The 18197-nt window shown below is 38.6% G+C and overlaps 1 protein-coding gene across 4 annotated transcripts in view; it reads left to right on the forward strand.

The window, feature by feature from the left end:
• The first annotated feature begins 581 nt into the window (after positions 1 to 581).
• Positions 582 to 18197, forward strand: part of LOC147865126 (uncharacterized) — a 30202-nt gene continuing 12586 nt past the window's right edge. For 3 of the 4 annotated variants that reach the window (XR_015529620.1, XM_087317877.1, XM_087317878.1), the window contains exons 1-2: positions 582 to 1400; positions 1669 to 1849. Coding sequence is in view for 3 of the 4 variants with exons in the window: in XM_087317877.1 (XP_087174003.1) it covers positions 633 to 1400; positions 1669 to 1849 (949 nt within the window). In the remaining variant the exon portion in view is untranslated. The remainder of the gene's footprint in view (positions 1401 to 1668; positions 1850 to 18197) is intronic. The other variant, XM_087317879.1, reaches the window with a different exon arrangement.

Below are 18197 nucleotides of genomic sequence, written 5' to 3' on the forward strand. Positions count from 1 at the left end.
AGGAGCGCCAATACCACGACAACGAGGGAGTTGACATGGGCCAAGGGAGCAGACAAGCTGACCATGAGGGTCGAGGTGCGCGGCATCGAACGGGTCGAGGAGCGTGAGCAAGGCGTGAAGACGCCATGAGAAGCTGACAACAAGGGTCGGGAAAGATAGACACGATGAACCGACCTCAAGTTGAGCTTGAGGGGGAGTGTTGAGCGAACAAGCTCAACCTGATCCAGATCAGCTCTGTAAGCCAGAGTCGGATCGATATTTGGAAGAAAGAACCGGATCGATATCTGGAACCAAGAGCCGGATCGGAGTGTAATCGGTAGGCCATTAGAGACCTACGATCCTAGTCTAGTACGTAGGCATATTTTTAGGAGTTAATGTTAGTCGCTCGGTACAAGCATTGAAGTACTTGTCAAGTACTTATGTCGGTCCTTCTTTAAGGAAATGCTTTGCTTTGACGATGATGATGACCCCACTTACATATGTACTTATTGATAGATTGTGGAAATACATACATACATACATACCCCCACTTACTTACTTACTTACTTACTTACTTACTCTCTGAGTCTTCTCTTCTCTCTCTGCCCCGTCTTTCGATCTTCCATGGTTGCTTTCTGCTGCTAACTCTCGCCATGGCCTCTGGGCGGAAGAACAGATGTTCACGCCACCGTTCTCACAGGCACAAGCAACAAAAAACTGACGATTCGGGAGATTCTGATGCAGACCAAAACCTCAGACATGGCCCAAACCCTAACCCAAACCCGACTGTAAAACCTATCCTGAATCTTAATGTTAATGACAACCCTAACGCGACCGCGAACACAACCACTAACAAAACTCCTAACCCTAACCTTAATTCTTCATCTCCCTGGGCTATGGAACCTCTACACCCCAACGTCGAGGGTCCATCTGTGTTAAAGCAGCCCGAAACAGATAATGCTATAATTATGGACCCAAAAAACTCTTCTTCTTCTTCTTCATCATCATCATCATCATCATCATCATCATCATCTTCTTCTTCTTCTTCTTCAAAAAGGTGTAATCAAAATTCTAAGGACGCTGCTAAAGGGCGATACAATAACAATTTAAGTGAAGCTTCAAAAGGGGGGCATGATAAGTGTTTAACTGAATCTTCGAAAGGAGTGTATAATCAGAACTTTAATGACGCTTTGAGAAAAGGGCATAATCAGAACTCCTGTGACGGTTCAAAAGGAGGTTTCGATACGAATTTCCGGGAATCTTTGAAAGGAGGGGATAATCGCAATCTCAGTGAAAGCGCCAAAGGAGAGTATAGTCAGAATTTCAGTGAACCTTTGAAAGGGTATCAGAGTGGTGCGAAAAGGAGAAAGGAAAGCGAGATGGATCGATGGGATGGTGGGATCAATACCAGTGAAGCCATGGTAAGTATTCTTGTCCGTCTTGTAGTTCTTAAATGGATTAAAGCCACAATCTTTCCATTGTTGTAGAGGGAATATTAGAGAGGAAAAAGTTCATTAGTAAAAAATAAACTTAAAAGATTATTCCAGCTGCTCTGAGAGCAAAGCTTATGGCAAAGCTTGCAGTAGCACCAGGGATTCTGGGACCAATAGAACAATTTTTTGTATGTTTGCTGAGAATAACTTATGAGAAACATTGGAAACAGGGCTGATAACACGAGTTCTTTTTCAGGATAGTGATAAAGAATTCAATGGCTCTCAGATGAGTAATTTTATTTCAATGGAGCCTGAAAGGAAAAGGAAGAAAAACGACCCATCACAGAAGGTTTATAAGAGATTGGAAGCAAGCACGAAGGTCTCCATTTTTGGATCTCATGGAAAGGAGGAACACAACAAGACTTCCCATGACAAAGGTATGTTTTTTGCTTATTCAGTTACATATAACTTAATGCTAACAAAGAGCTCTTCAAGTTTTCATTCTTTTGAATGTAGAAGATAAGAAATTGCATATCTGCCCTTTTGTGAGGATTAGTCTCATAGTTTGCTTGTTAAACAATGATGTAATTTTTTGTGTAGTCATGAAACATCCCCATCACATGGATAATGACCCTCGTGCTTCATGAATGGATCTTCCAATCCCGTGGAAAACATTACTAAGAGACATCATCACATTTAGTACCAACTTTGGCATGTTTTGGTTTGCCACCTTTGCTAAATTATTGTAGATAAATATGGCTTCTTATATATTTATTCATTAATCAGATATATGAGTGCCAAAGGTTAAATATGGCTTTTGGCATAAGGATCATAAAAGGGAGATGAGTGGAGATTTTAAGTAATTTGCCGGATCTTATCTTCATGACATGAAAACTGAGAAGCATGACTTATGGCTGTATATGAATTTGATGGCTATTTGAGGTTAAACGTTGCAACATTGACAAAAAGCTGTGTGAACAGTAAATGGCATGTTTTTTGACTTTATATGTCACAATGATAATGATTGATTTGAGGGGTCATTATAGCTGATCAAAATGCGAGGCTCTTTCTCATAGCTCATAACTGAAAATCTATTCTTAGGTTATTCAAAAAATGAAATATCGCAAAGTGCCTCACGATTTCCTTCGTTTTGAAAACCATGAAATAATAAAGAAGCCCCATACCACATGGAATCCACATTGATGAGCCCAAAATAGCATTGGCCTAATACAGGGTTTACTCTACTGAAGCAAGGTGGTTAATAGGGAGACTAATTAAGGCAATTAAATAATGATAACCAGATTAATGTTACCCAAAAATGGCGAAATGCAATTGTTATATAAGAGAAGAGAGCTGGCCTAATACAGGTTTTACTCTGCTCAATTAAGATGGTTAAGAGAGTGACTTAATTAAGACAATCAAATAATGATAACCAGATTAAATTTACCTGAAATGCATGAAGTTCAAATGAGTGAGTCTTCTTATATAAGAGAAGAGAGCTGCATATGACAATCTAAAAACGATATTCTTTGCATGTATATATCCTTACTTAAACAAATTTTTTTAACTAGACTTTCTTTACATGAAGAAAAGGTTTTTGAATGGTTTGAAAATTCTGCCAATCTCTTCACATCATGTTACTTTGGATTTTGTTCAATGCTATGGCTGAAAATCTTACATGTTTTTAATCCTATCGGTAAGAAAATATATAGTGCAAATTGACATGATCGAAATTATGTACTGAAATATTGACATGCAATTGAGCTTCTAAGGGATATTTGGAAACATTGAAGCTCCTAGACATTTTGAAATAGCTGGTTCACCTATAGTCTGATTCGGAGTAGAGTATGCCATTAGGATAAAAATTTATGTATTGGTCAACCCAAATATGGTTGTAAGACCATATGATGCGAGCTTAGGAATGATAGATGGTGGAATGTCACAGCTATTTATAAGCACTTGATATTTGCCATTCTTTAGGAAAAAAGGGGTATGAGGAAAGGGGTGTACTGGAGTTCTGAAATTTTTAACGATATGCAAGAGCTGAAGGTGTTAACGTTTATCAGATACTTTGATGTAATGTATATATATGGCGACACATCACTGAAACGTCATAAGTACAGAAGACAGCCACCTTCTTGAAGGGTACTGTATTGTCATCATTGTTTGCAATGGTTAATTGTGTGTGGGTGGAATGGCTGGGGTTTTTCACCAAGATATGAAGGAAAAGATGATATATGTGAGTAGGCTTAACAAAACATAGCAAGCATTAACACAGATTCTTATGTCTGTCTGCAAATGGAATGATGCAGTGGTACTGAAATAGAGCAAGCATTAAGAATTAATATACTTTTGCAAAGAGTCAACTTGACAATAGATATTGCTAATAATAAAATTTGTATTGTCGTTGTAGTTCAATGACATCGATTATAAAATTTGTTTGTATAGTAGATTACAAAAGTGGAATAGGAAAATCTCCTCCATAAGCCATTTTACCAGATGATTTACCATGGAGTGTTTTGTTCTAAAACTTGCTTGCCCAAGTGCTTGTTTATTTTGACTTTCAGCCCATGCACCTACCTTCTGCTCCATGATAGTGCTATACAATTTAGCAATAGTTGCGCTTACCATGATTGTGAGATAATTTGATACTTGATTCTTATCGCTTGATTTAAAAATAGGCTTAATCCAATTCATGAGCCAATCATTTGGTTACACTTAATGTGTATCCTATGAAAGCTTTGATGTGAACATAATTGGGATGGTTTGAATCTAATTAAGTGTTTGTTGGGTTTCCAACTACCTGTAGATATTGTTTATGTGAACCATTCTACATCTTTGTAATTAGAAGCTCGTTTTTCTTAATCTACTGATTTTTCCTCAAATCTTCTAAGTGATCTTGTTGTGTGAGACTAGTCTAAGATCCTTGCATTTTCAACAAATGGTATAAGAGCAGGTTTAGGTTACTTTTTCTATTGTATTCTTCCTACTAGGCATACACAGATTTTTCTTGTTATCTCTTTCCTTCCAAGAACATGTTGAACCTCTCTACCTACAACAAAAAGTTTGAACAGCGGAAAACTGTAGCAGAGGTGATTTTTCTCTATTTTCACATTTTTCGAAAGTATATTTCGAGTTGATTCTTTTGACTACTTGCACACCCAAATCAGATTTTTGGTTCTGGAGATACAAACAAAACAAGTTTTGTAGTCTCACACCCTAATTGCACAGCAATTGCAGTGACCAGTTTTTACAACAACAAAACCTGTTTTCAGCACAACACAGTAACTCCTTTATTTCTTTTAGCCCATTGCGTATATGATTCTGTAATATTATATTGCTTTAGTACATTTTGGTGAACAAAACCCCAAGTACTTCAATATCTCATCCATGTTTCTTGTTGTAAATTATTTTTGCAATGGCTGAGCAAACTAATATTATTGGCATGCTTAATGCTGAAGACAAGTTAGATGGTACTATCCTATGTGGTTGCAAAGCAGCTATGGGATGTTGTCATCGGATTTGATGAACGTCCAACTTCAAGAACAACTAACGCAAAAAATGCTTCAAGCCCCATTCCTCAACAATCCACTTCTTCACAACTTAATTGGGATGGTAAGGATGCTCAAGCCCATGTTCTCATTGCATTGTTAGTCAAATGTCACATTGTTCCACATATCCGATCTTGTACCTGTAGAAAATGCAGGGATCTTCGACTAACTCTCACATAGCAAGATCACTTAGAAGCCTTAAAGAAATATCAATAGATTAGGAAAAATGAAACCTGATAACAAAGATGTAGAATGGTTTATATAACCAGTATCTATAGGTAGGTGGAAACCCAACGGTCACTTAATTAGGTTCACACTATTCTAACAATATTCACACCTAATAGTTACTTAACAAGGTTGATACTATTCTAAGTATGTTCACACTTAACAATTACTTAACTAGGTTCACAGTATTATAACTATATTGACACCAAAGCTTTCATAGGATACACATTAAGTGTAACAAACCCCCTTGAAATGAATGGGGTGAACTTGAATGTTGTCACTATCCAAGAGTTGGAAGAATGCCCACTTGTGAAAATATTCAAACTTTTCTCTTGATAGAGCTTTTCGTGAATATGTCTGCTACGTTTTCATGAATTGCACCTCAATGTGTTTTGTTCGTGCATGGAAGACAGGATTTCTTGCAATAACCAAGGCACTTCGACTATCTTTAAGTATACAAGTAGGAGATGGTTGTTCAAGTGACAAATCAGGCAATAATCTCCTGAGCCAAACACACTCTACTGTAGTGCTGAATGCTGCTCTATATGCAGCTTCACAACTTGATGTTGCCATTATTGGCTCCTTCTTGCTGAGCCAGGAAGCTAGGAAACATAGGAATTGCCGATCATGAAACAAGGCCACTATCTGAGACACGAGTGTCGTAGCAGGCAGCCCAATCACTATTAGTGAAGGCTGTTAAAAGTAGATGAATTGCCTTCTCCATAGAAGAGGCTGAAATCCATAGTGCCTTTGAAGTAACGGAAAACTCGCTTGGCTGCTTGCCAATGCTTTATTCTAGGGCTATGCATAAACCTGCTTAATTACGAAACAACATATTGAATGTTAGGTCGCGTGTTGCACAAAATAATCAAAGAACCTACAACTTGCTGGTATAAGGGTACATCAATTGGTTCTCCTTTGTTTTGATATAAGAACTTGAATCCTGCTTCTACTAGAGTGGAGAATGAAAGGGTCAGAAATTGTCAATAGGGCTGAGGAACACTCAAGGCTTTGGGTGTAGCAGTAGAGCGATGGTTGAAAAGATACCTATGCTTGGTTGCGATAGCCAGAGTGCCATCAGTTTGGCAAAGAATGCTATGTTTCATGCACGCACAAAACGTAGTGATGTGCGATATCACTTCATTCGAGAAGTGCTTGAGGATGGCTTTATCACATTGATAAAGGTCCACACATCACAGAACCCTGTAGATGTACTCACCAAGTGCTTATCCAAAGCACATCAGATATGTATATAGATGGTGGGAGTTACGTAGCTTAAAGGCGTCATTTATGCCTTGTGGGAGGTTGTTGGGGTAAAGGCCCTAAATGACCTCTTATAGTGTGTAAATGTGTATAGGCCTATTTATAAAGGCCAAGAGTCACTAATCACTTTTTCGTTATTTTTGGGCCAAGTTTAATGTGAACTTGGCCAACTCTAAATGGGTCATATAAAACATAAGTTAAAAACTTTTGGATCTCACTTCAAAGGTGAGCTCCTCCAACTACTGCTCTTTCTCTATCTTTTTTGCCATTGCTCCACTATTGCATCTAAAGAGCCGATACTAGGGCGAATCTTGAGTATTTCTCAGCCCCATTGACATAATTCCTAACCCTTATGGAGAATGGCTTGCAGTCCTCAAACTTGAATCGTTGTAAGAGCTTCTTAGTTTACTTTTGTTGATTAAAAAAAAGTACAATGTAGAACGCTTTTCTGAAATCCACAACACGAGCTCAATGAAAATATCAACCAAATCTTCCAATGCTCATTTTCATTCTTGGAGTACACAATTATGTCAGCAAAGCATATGTCACAAAGTCTTTATATGGATAGAAAACCTGAAGAGGAAATGTGAGTTTGCTATCCATAAGGGTGTTTATCAGCCTTAGGGACTGTTCCTGCTTGCTTAGAAGAGGCTTGTTTCTTCTTCCAATTCAACGTAAACATCATGTTGGTTATTGACTTGTAAATCAACATCATTATCAACAATGATTGGTTGCTCATTTTAAACCACATTTAGTTGTTATAAGAGATCAATTTGAGCATTGTTTGGCTGCGCTATATGTTTGTTTGGAGCATGCTGTTGCTGATGCAAGACATGCACATTACCTTCATGAGGTTGGTTTAATTGATCACCTTCAAACACATGTTGAGCAATATGTGTTTCTACCTTTGTACATGTTGAGGTGGTAACTTTAAGACCATATTGTTTTCTCTTCTTTTCACTAGCATTCCTTTTTCAACATTCACTAATGTCGTGACTTGGTTTACGACAATAATTGCACCTTTTCTTCTTCTTCTCATCATGGAAAGTCGAGGCATCATTGCCTTTAGAAGGAAGGTTATTTTGTTTTCGTCCTTTGTTGGTCTTTGAAGTTAGAAAAGGTAACAAAAGCTTGATCACCACTATTAAGAACATCTTCATTTGCTCAAGACCGAGTTTCTTGTAAGCTAAAGGGAGATTAGCTCATAAAAAATGAAGCTCTCTTTACCTCTTATAAAAAGCTTTATTGTAGTGGCAAAACCTTGATATGAATCTGGAAATACGACAAGAACTTTAGAAACTAATCGCTTGTTTGAAATCGCTCATCAATGTTGAGTAGTCGTTCCGTGAAGTTCTTGATCTTTGTCAAGAATTCGTCCATGGATTCACCTTCTTGCGTCCTTTTCTCTTCAAGTTGCTGCTTAAGCATAACAACGCTTGCTTCATTCCTTTGAACATATAGGTTCTTTAACACATCCCAAACACTTTTTGAGGTCGTGCAAGATCGGATATGTGGAACAATGTGACGCATGACTGATAATGCAATGAGAGCATGAGCTTGAGCATCCTTACCATCTCACTTAAGTTGTAAAGAAGTGGATTGCTAAGTGGAACTTGAAGCATTATTTGCGTCAGTTGTTCCTGAGTGGGTGGCAGAGTTTGGGGAAGAACTTGAAGTTGGATGTTCATAAGATCATAAGATCCGATGACAATGTCCTAGAACTTGAAGCTGGATGTTCATAAGATCATAAGATCCGATGACAATGTCCTATAGATGCTTTGCAACCAATACATGTCTCATCATGCACGCCCACATAGGATAGTTAGTACCATCCAACTTGTCTTCCGCATTAAGCATACCAAAATATTAGTTTGCCTAGCCATGTGCTGTGTGTTGGGAATAAATGGCCATCGTGCCTTTTATTAGTGCATGAGTGTGAACGCACTCGTAGCACACTTTTGACTTGTATATACATAATATCTAAAAACCAAAAAAGAGGTACACTCTTTGTACCCAAGACAACGTGCATCTCTCTCTCTCTCTCCCTTTGTCTCTCACTTAGACTCTCTCCCTCTTTGTTTTTGACCTAAACTCTAATCCTTGTGCTGCCTTCAAACTGGTATCAGAGTTGGGTTTAGGGTTTTCTGCAGAGCGTTAAGGGTTTTTTGTAGAGCAGGGCAGAGCAAAGTTTAGGGTTTTTTGCAGAGCAGAGTTTAGGGTTTTCTACACAGTAGAGTTTAGGGTTTTCTGCAAAGTAGAGTTTAGGGTTTTCTGCAGAGTAGGTCACATTTTCTGCAGTGCAGGTTTGGTCCTCCGTTTGGGCTAAAAAATCATGACTAGCAACAGTGAAAGTAGCCACCTTATGCACATCAAGAAGCTTTAGGGTGCACATAACTTTGCGGTTTGGAAAAAGCAGTGCTACAACATCCGGCTGCAGAAGAAACATGGAAAGCCTATTAAAGTCAAAGGGGTAAAGCCTACAGATACGAACGAAGATGATTGGCAAGAGTTGAACGAGCTTGCACGCTCGACTATTGAGTTGCCGATTTTTGATGCCTTGCTGTTTAATATTGAAGGTTTGGATTGTGCCTATTCTATATGGACTAGACTAGAGGAACTGTATCCCAGAAGACGGCAACCAGCAAAGTTTATTGGCTTAAGAAACTTATGGATTTGCGCATGACAGAGGGTACATTCATGACAACTCACTGGTGTGAGTTCAATTCCATTTTCAGCCAGCTGGTTGCCTCGAAATTCATCATTGATGATAAGTTTAAGGCCACGTTTTTACTTTGCACCTTGCCAGAAAGTTTGGACGCTTTCAGGACTGCTATGAGCAATTCCAATGTGATACTTCTTTATGCCGATGTAGAGAGTTCTCTACTCATGGAAGAGATGAGTCGGCAAAACAATGCATCCAATAAGTCCTCTAATGTTTTGCATATGAGGGGTAGGTCACAACAGAGAGGCAAATTTGATAGTTATGGCCGTAGTAAATCACGTGGTAAAGATGTAGAATGCCATCACTGTGGCAAAAAGGGTCACTTTAAACGTGATTGTTTCAAATGGAAGAAAGAGAAAGGAAAGGGCAAGAAGATAGTTGATTTCATAGAAGAAAAGAGAGACATTCAATCGAGGAAAGGCAATACTAAAATTGAAGAGGTGAATGTAGTCACTCATGATAGTGATAGTGGAAATGATGCACTCTTTGTTTCATCATGCCATAAAGAACATGCTTTACTTGCAGATACGGATGGTGACATGCACACTTGGATACTCGATTCCGGTGCTTCTTTTCACGTCACCCCACATCGTGAGTGGTGTTCAGATTACACAGGGGGTTGACATGGTGTTGTCCATCTTGGGGACAACTATACATGTGAAATTGTAGGTATTGGCACTGTGCAATTACAGTTTCAGCATGGTTCTGCTTTCACACTTCAGCATGTACGGCATGTACCTCAGCTCAAGAAGAGCTTGATTAGCATAGGACAGCTAGATGATGATGGATTTCACACAACCTTTGGTGATGGGAAATGGAAGATTTGTAAGGGATCTAGAGTTATTGCCAAGGGTAGTAAAAGTGATACTTTGTATCCTCTCCATGTATTTAGTGTGAGTGACCATGTCGTTGCCATAACCGAGCAGCCTAGTGTTTCTTTGTGGCATGGGCGGTTTAGACACATGAGTGAAACTGGTATGAAAGTATTGTCTCGTTTGGGTTACTTGCCATGTCTTCGTTATGCTGATTTTGAACATTGTGATCATTGCATTTATGGTAAACATGTACAAACATCTCATAAAAAGTCTCTTTCGCTGAAGTCGTCCCCGCTTGAGTTAGTACATTCAGATGTATGTCAGATGCCAGGGCTATCATTAGGGGGAAAGAAATACTTAGTCACTTTTGTCGATGATGCTACACGGAAGGTATGGGTTTACCGTATTCGTAACAAGGATGAAGTACTCGACAAGTTTCGAACATTTTTGGCATTAGTTGAGAATCAAATTGATAACACACTTAAGTGTCTTCGCTCTGACAATGGTGGGGAATATGTGTCCAAGGCTTTTCAAGCATTTTGTGACAGCAAAGGGATAAAGAGGGAACTCACTACCCCTTATAATCCACCCCAAAATGGAGTTGTAGAGCGTATGAATCAGACTATTCAAGATAAGGTCCGTACTATGCTGTCTCATGCTGCGTTACCCCAGGGTTTTTGGGCAGAGGCTGTTATGACAGCTGTTCACTTGATTCATCGGTCACCTAACAGGTCTTTGAGAGGGGGAATACCCCAAGAAGCGTGGTCGGGCAAGCCACCTTCATATGCTCACTTGAGAGTGTTTGGCTGTGAGGCTTTTGTGCACTTTCGTAAAGAAGAACGCAACAAACTTGAGCCAAAGTCCTGCAAATGTATTTTCCTAGGATACGGTGACGAGGGTGAAATGTGGTATAGATTGTGGGATCCCGAGAAAAGAAAAATAGTACGCAGCAATGATGTTATCATCTGGGAAAATCGCATGCATAAACAACCCGAAAAGACCGAGGAAGTACGGAGAGTTGTATTCTGAGAAGAAATACCTTTTAGACAGAAAAATGTGCCCGCTGTACAGCAGCAAACACCTGCTGTAAACTTACCTGCAAATGCAGAAAATGAGGTTGGAAATGATCAGCCAGCCTTTGCCAATAATGATGAGCCACCAAATGTGCAGGAACGGCTAGAACAGCAAGCTGTTAATGCTGATTTGCAGGCTGAAATGCCTGGACAGCAAGTTGAAAATGATGATTTGCAGGCTCAACAGCTACCAGACAATGAGCATTGGGTTAGGAGATCGTCTAGAGTTACTAGAAGGCCTGACAGATTTGTTTGTGATGCAAACAGTGTGGCTGATTATGTCATGGTAACTGATTGTGACGAACCGACTTGCTTCAAGGAAGCAATGGACAGACAGGACAATAAGAAATGGTATAAAGCCATGTTGTCAGAGATGGAAAATCTTGAGAAAAATGACACTTCGGATTTGGTGCAGTTGCCTAAAGCGCAGAAAACACTTCCATGCAAATGGGTTTATAAAATGAAGGTCATTTCTGATTCCTTGCCAAAGTACAAAGCAAGATTGGTTGCAAAAGGATAAAAGCAGGAATATGGAATTGATTTTGATGAGATCTTCTCGCCTGTAGTCAAGATGACTAATTAAGAATCATTTTGGGCTTAGTTGCAGTTGAAGATATGGAGCTCATACAGATGGATGTGAAGAACGCCTTTTTACATGGCGATCTGCATGAAGACATATATATGGAGCAGCTTGAAGGTTTTGTGGCTAAAGGCAAAGAGAAGATGGTTTGTAAGCTCAAAAGGAGTTTGTATGGGTTGAAACAAGCACCAAGAAAATGGTATCATACATTTGATGCATTTATGCAGTCTCAAGGTTTTCATAGAAGTCAAGTGGACCACTGCTTGTACACCAAGAAGGCAGGAGATGGCAGCCTGATTATCTTGGTTTTGTATGTTGAGGATATGTTGATTGCTAGCAAGGATATTCATGCCTTGGATTCATTGAAGCAAAGCCTTCATGGCAGCTTTGATATGAAGGATCTTGGTGATGCAAAGCACATCCTTGGCATGCAGATACTCTGAAACCGGTCGAAAGGGGTACTCTTTCTATCTTAGAGGAGTATATCTCTAAGGTTTTGCAGCGTTTCAATATGGAGGGGGGGAAACAATTGGGGTTCCATTGCCTCCATATTTGAAACTCAGTGCAAAAGACAGCCCTACATCTGATGATGAGAAGGCTGAAATGGCTAAGGTTCCATATGCTTCAGCCGTTGGCAGTTTGATATATGCGATGGTTGCCACATGCCCTGATATTGCCTTTGCAGTGAGAGTGGTTAGTAGGTACATGGCAAATCCCGGCAAAAAGCATTGGGAAGCGGTGAAAGGTATTATGAGATACCTCAAAGGCACAAAGGACTTGGGCATTTGCTTTGGAAAGTAAAAGGCATCTGTCGTTGGTTTTACGGATGCGGACTATGCTGGTCATGCAGACTGCAGGAAGTCTACATCTGGGTATGTGTTTACTTTCACAGGAGGAGTGTTCTCTTGGATCTCCAGACTACAAAAGTGTGTTGCATTGTCTACTACAGGGGCAGAGTATGTTGCTGCCACTGAGGCACGCAAAGAGGCTTTATGGCTTTCATATCTAGTGAGAGATCTTGGCATTACAGAGTTACCTATTCTTTATTGTGACAGCCAGAGTGCTATCATGCTAGCTCGGAATCCCATCTTTCATGCAAAGACGAAGCACATACAGGTGAAGTATCACTTCATCAGAGATGTACTTGACAGCAAGAACATTGAGCTTGTCAAAGTACATACAAATAATAATCCTGCAGATCTTCTCACGAAGGGTCTTCCAGCTGAGCGATTTGCTCATTGCCGATAGATGATGGGAGTTGGATAGATGTATGTAGTTCAGCTTTGTACATACTTGGACTTAGCTGACTTTTTTTTTTTTCCTTCTCACAGCACATTGCCTTTAGGTGGGAGTTTGTTGGGAATAAAGGGCCATCGTGCCTTTTATTAGTGCACGAGTGTGAATGCACTCGTAGCACACTTTTGACTTGTATATACATAATATCAAAAAACCAAAAAAGAGGTACAGTCTTTGTACCCGAGACAACGTGCATCTCTCTCTCTCTCTCCCTTTGTCTCACACTCAAACTCTCTCCCTCTCTGTTTTTGACCTAAACCCTAATACTCGTGCTGCCTTCACTGTGCTGAAAACTTATTTAGCTGTGGTAAAAACTGGTTGCTGTAGTTGTTGTGTAGTCAGGGTTTGAGATTGGTGCAAAACTTGTTTTGATTGTATTTCCAAAACCAAAAATCTGGGTTTGGGCGTGCAAGTAGTCAAAAGAATCAGCTCGAAATCTACTTTTTGAAAATGTGTAATGTAGGGAAAAATCGCTTGTGTTGCAACTATTTGCTGTTCAAACTTTCGTTGCTGTAGATGGAGATGTTCAACGTCATCTTAGATGGGAAGGGATAAAAAAAAGATCTTTGTATGCCTATTAGGAAGAATAGGATAGAGAAAGTAACCTAAACTTGCTTTTATACCATTTGTAGAAAATGCAGGGATCTTAGTCTAACTCTCACACAACAAGATCACTTAGAAGACTTGACGAAATATCAATAGATTTGGAAAAACGAACCTTGGTTACAAAGATGTAGAATGGTTTATATAACCAGTATCCATAGAACGTAATAATCGTGTTCGTGCAAGCATTCCAACGTTTGGGAACGAACACGTTTGAAATGGGAAAAATACGTGTTCCTTTTTTTTACTTTTTTTTCATTTATTGTCATTACAATTTAGCTCACCCTAGTGGTAAGGAGTCATGCTATTGCTGTCTATGTCTTGGGTTCGATTCCCAATTTTCTCATCTCTTTCTCTCTCTCTCTCTCTCATTATTACCATGTCATAGCAAAATTTTATGTTAGTGTTATAATACTTTTTTTCTTTTATTTCTTTATTATTACAACTAAGCACAACCTAGTGGTAAGTTGTTGTGCTACTATTATTTGTGTTTTGGGTTCAATTCCTAACTTACTCATATCCTCTTGTGTCATGGCAAAATTTTATGTTAGTGTCATGTTCCTTTTTCCTTCTTTCTTTGTTATTAGAAATTAGCTCACCCGAGTGGTAAGTTGTTATGCTACTACTGCCTATGTCATGGCAAAATTTTATGTTAGTGTCATGTTCCTTTTTCTTTCTTTCTTTGTTATTAGAAATTAGGTCACCCTAGTGGTAAGTTGTTATGCTACGACTGCCTATGTCATGTTTTCTTCATATTCTCGAATATACGTTTTATGAGTTTTTGATCGTTTCTTTTTTTCGTTCTTTGTTATTAGAAATTAGGTCACCCTAGTGGTAAGTTGTTATGCTACTACTGCCTATGTCATGTTTTCTTCATATTCTCGAATATATGTTTTATGAGTTTTTGATCGTTTCTTTTTTTCTTTCTTTGTTATTAGAAATTAGGTCACCCTAGTGGTAAGTTGTTATGCTACTACTGCCTATGTCATGTTTTCTTCATATTCTCGAATATACGTTTTAGGAGTTTTTGAACGTTTGATTATAATTTATAATGACATATTTTGATTCAATCTCTATAGTTATACTCATTTTTTTGTAAGTTCTAAAGTGAGGATGATAGAGATGTCTTGATTCGCATCCCAAAAGTATGCATGTGATACAATGCAAATATTGCAACCATACTTATGTTGGTGGTTCACAATGGATTAGAGTACACTTATTAGGATTGAGAGTGAATCAATACATAATATAGACCCTAGTCAATCCAATCCAACTTTGAGATGATTTACCATACACGTTTGATTGAATCATTCTCGAATGCGAATGCACGTATGATACGTATGGTTCATTCTATGCCAGTATCTACAAGTAGGTGGAAACCCAACGGTCACATAGTTAGGGTCACGCTATTCTAACTATATTCACAACTAACAATTACTTAACTAGGTTCATACTATTCTAAGTATGTTCACACCCAACAATTACTTAACTAGATTCACATGATTATAACTATATTCACACCAAAGCTTTCATAGGATACACATTAAGTGTAACAATACCACCTCCAAAAGTGGTTGGGATGTGTTAAAGAACCTATATGCTCAAAGGAATAAAACAAGAGTTTCTATTATGAAGCAACAAATGGAAAAGACAAAGATGAAGGTGATTCCATGGATGCATTCTTGACAAAGATCAAAGCCGTTAAGGACCAATTATTCAACATTGATGAAATGATTCCAGACCAATAGTTAGTTTCTAAAGTTTTTGCCGTGCGTCCGGATTCATATCAAGACTTTGTCACTACAATAAGGCTTTACAAGAGGTAAAGAGAGCTTCATTTTTGATTAGCTAATCTCCCTTCTCTTATAGGAATCACAATCTTGAGCAAATTGAGCTGTTCTTAATAGTGGTGATCAAGATTTTGTTACCTCTTCCAACTTCAAATGCTGACAAGGATGAAAACAAAATAACCTTCCTTCTAAAGGCAATGATTCCTCGACATTCCATGATGAGAAGAAGAAGAAAAGGTGTAATTGCTGTCGTAAACCAAGCTATGACATTAATGAATGTCGAAGAGGAAAGCTATGTTAGGTGTAAATGCCCGTAGTTCACAAATTAGGTAATTATTCGTATATGTGAACACATTGTTCACCTGAACATGACACCTCCTCTTGTAATGTGAACACGCCTCTTTCTTTTTAGGGTTAACTAATATAATAACCTTTTTTCTTGTGTACCAATCAAGGCGGTTGGGTACACCAAAAATCCATGTGTCTCTACTCTCATCTCTACTACAGTCTTGTTTGCTAAACATCATCCCTCAATAGCTGCGCCTTCATCAGAGCCAAATCTCTTTCCTCTGCTTGGTGTTTTTTTGAGATTAAGAATCAGCAGAAAACACTTCAGTTTTTCTTTCAATTCTTTCAGTCCCTTTCCTATTGGTATTCTACTCAATTTTTGAAGAAATTTGTCGTAAATCTTGGGAGCATTGGCCTCCATTTCAACTGAAGTGAAAAACCTCTTTGAAATCAAGAGATTTGAAGGAAAAGGTTTTGAATTGTGGAAAGAGCGTATGTTGGGCATCCTTTTTCTATGGTTATTGTGAAAGGTTGCAAAAAAGGCACTCTCTACTGTTTGCAATGTAAAGCTTTACCTGGAAGGTTTCTTGCTATTGCTGAATTTGATTCTCGTTTAGAGCTTTGGCATAAGAGATTAGGACATATGAGCCAAAAAAGACTTGAAGTCCTTTTTGCTCTAAAAAGATTTGACGTTAAAGGATCAAAGTTGGTTTTTTGTAATGATTGTCTATTTGGCAAACAAGTGAGGAATTCTTATTATTCTGGTGTCTCTCGTAAACCAAATGTGCTAGATTTGGTGCATTTTGATGTATGTAGCATGCCTGTAAAATCTTTGGGTGGTGCTGCATATTTTATTTCCTTTATTGATGATTATTCTAGGAAGATTTGGGTGTACTTGATGAAAAAAAAAGGTGATGCATTTAAATCTTTTCATGCATTTGTGACTACCCAAAAAGGGACAAAACTGAAATGTCTTAGAACAGATAATGGGGGTGAGTTTACATATGCAGAATTTGAGTCCTTTTGTGACTTACATGGTATTAAAAGAGAGCTTACAGCTCCATATAACCCTTCATCAAATGGGGTGGCAGAAAGGTATAATAGGACATTATGTGAGCGAATACGGTGCATGCTGTCCACAACTAATCTCCCTCATGAATTTTGGGGAGAAGTATTAAAAACCGCGGTTCATATATGTAATTGCTCTCCTAACAAGTCCTTAAAGAATGGAATCCCTGAGGAGGTTTGGTCTAGCAAACTAGCCTCATATGACCATTTACAAATTTTCGGTTGTGATGCATTTGTACACATTAGAAGTGAGTTGAGAAACAAGCTAGATGCTAAGTCTACCATGGGCATTTTTATGGGCTATGGTGATGAAGGTGAAATGGGCTATAGGATTTGGTTACCTCAGTCCAAAAAAATTGTGCGCGGTCGGGATGTTGTTTTTAATGACGAAAAATTGCAGAAAAATGCTTGTTCCTCTGTTGGGAACTCTAAGAGCGTTACATTTCAGCAATTACAACCATCCACAAAATCTGAAAATAAACCTCATGATGCTATACTAAAGGTTGAATATGATGATCAACCGGTTATCCTTGAGCCAGAAGAAGTTGGATAGCAAAGAGATGCTCATGAAGGTGTTGGACAACGAGATGAAGGTACTGAACAACAAAATATAGATGTTGAACAACATGCTAGACATGGTTTGCAACAGCCAGAAAGTGCTGAAACTGATTTTCCTCCAGATTTAGAACCAATCCCAAAAAATACTGATCATTGGGTACATAGGTCTAATTGTTTAAGGAGGCAAGTATATAGATATGACCCCTCTTTGCATTATGTCATGTTGTTAGATGAGGGTGAACCTCTTACTTATAAGGAGGCAATGTCGTGTGAACTTAGTAGTAAGTGGGAGCTTGCAATGCAAGAAAAAATAAAATCTTTGTATGCAAATGATACGTGGGATCTTGTGTCCTTACTTGAAGGAAGGAAAGCTCTTCTGAATAAATGGGTTTATAAAGTGGAGAAAATTGAAGGGAAACCAAAATACAAGGCAAAATTAATTGCCAAGGGTTATACATAGAAGGAAGGTATTGACTTCCAAGAGGTCTTCTCATCTGTTGTGAAGATGACCACACTTCGTGTGCTATTTGCTCATTGCAATGCTTAATCTGGAGTTGTACCAAATGGATGTAAAGACTGCTTTTTTGCATGGTGATATTGATGAAGAGATCTACATGAAACAACCTGAGGGTTTTGTAGTCCCTAACAAGGAGCATTTGGTATGCAAACTAAAACATAGCCTGTATGGCCTAAAACAGGCACCACGACAATGGTATAAGAAATCGGTCTTCTCTATGAAAGATTTCGGAAATGCAGAGCATATTTTGGGCATGAGAATCAGTAGAAACAGAAAGGACAAATTGTTGTTTTTGTCACAAGAAAAGTACATTGAAAAAGTGCTTAACAGATTTAATATGGTAGAAGCAAAGTTCCTTGGAGTTCCTTTGCCTTCATATCTTAAACTTAGCAAGGTTGATTGTCCAAAGGATGAGATGGAAGTCAATGCTATGAAG

Source organism: Azolla caroliniana, unplaced genomic scaffold (genome assembly GCF_043228905.1).
Source record: "Azolla caroliniana isolate FFs.n. ecotype wild unplaced genomic scaffold, voAzoCaro1.0.p SCAF_4, whole genome shotgun sequence".
In the NCBI taxonomy this organism is placed as follows: domain Eukaryota; kingdom Viridiplantae; phylum Streptophyta; class Polypodiopsida; order Salviniales; family Salviniaceae; genus Azolla; species Azolla caroliniana.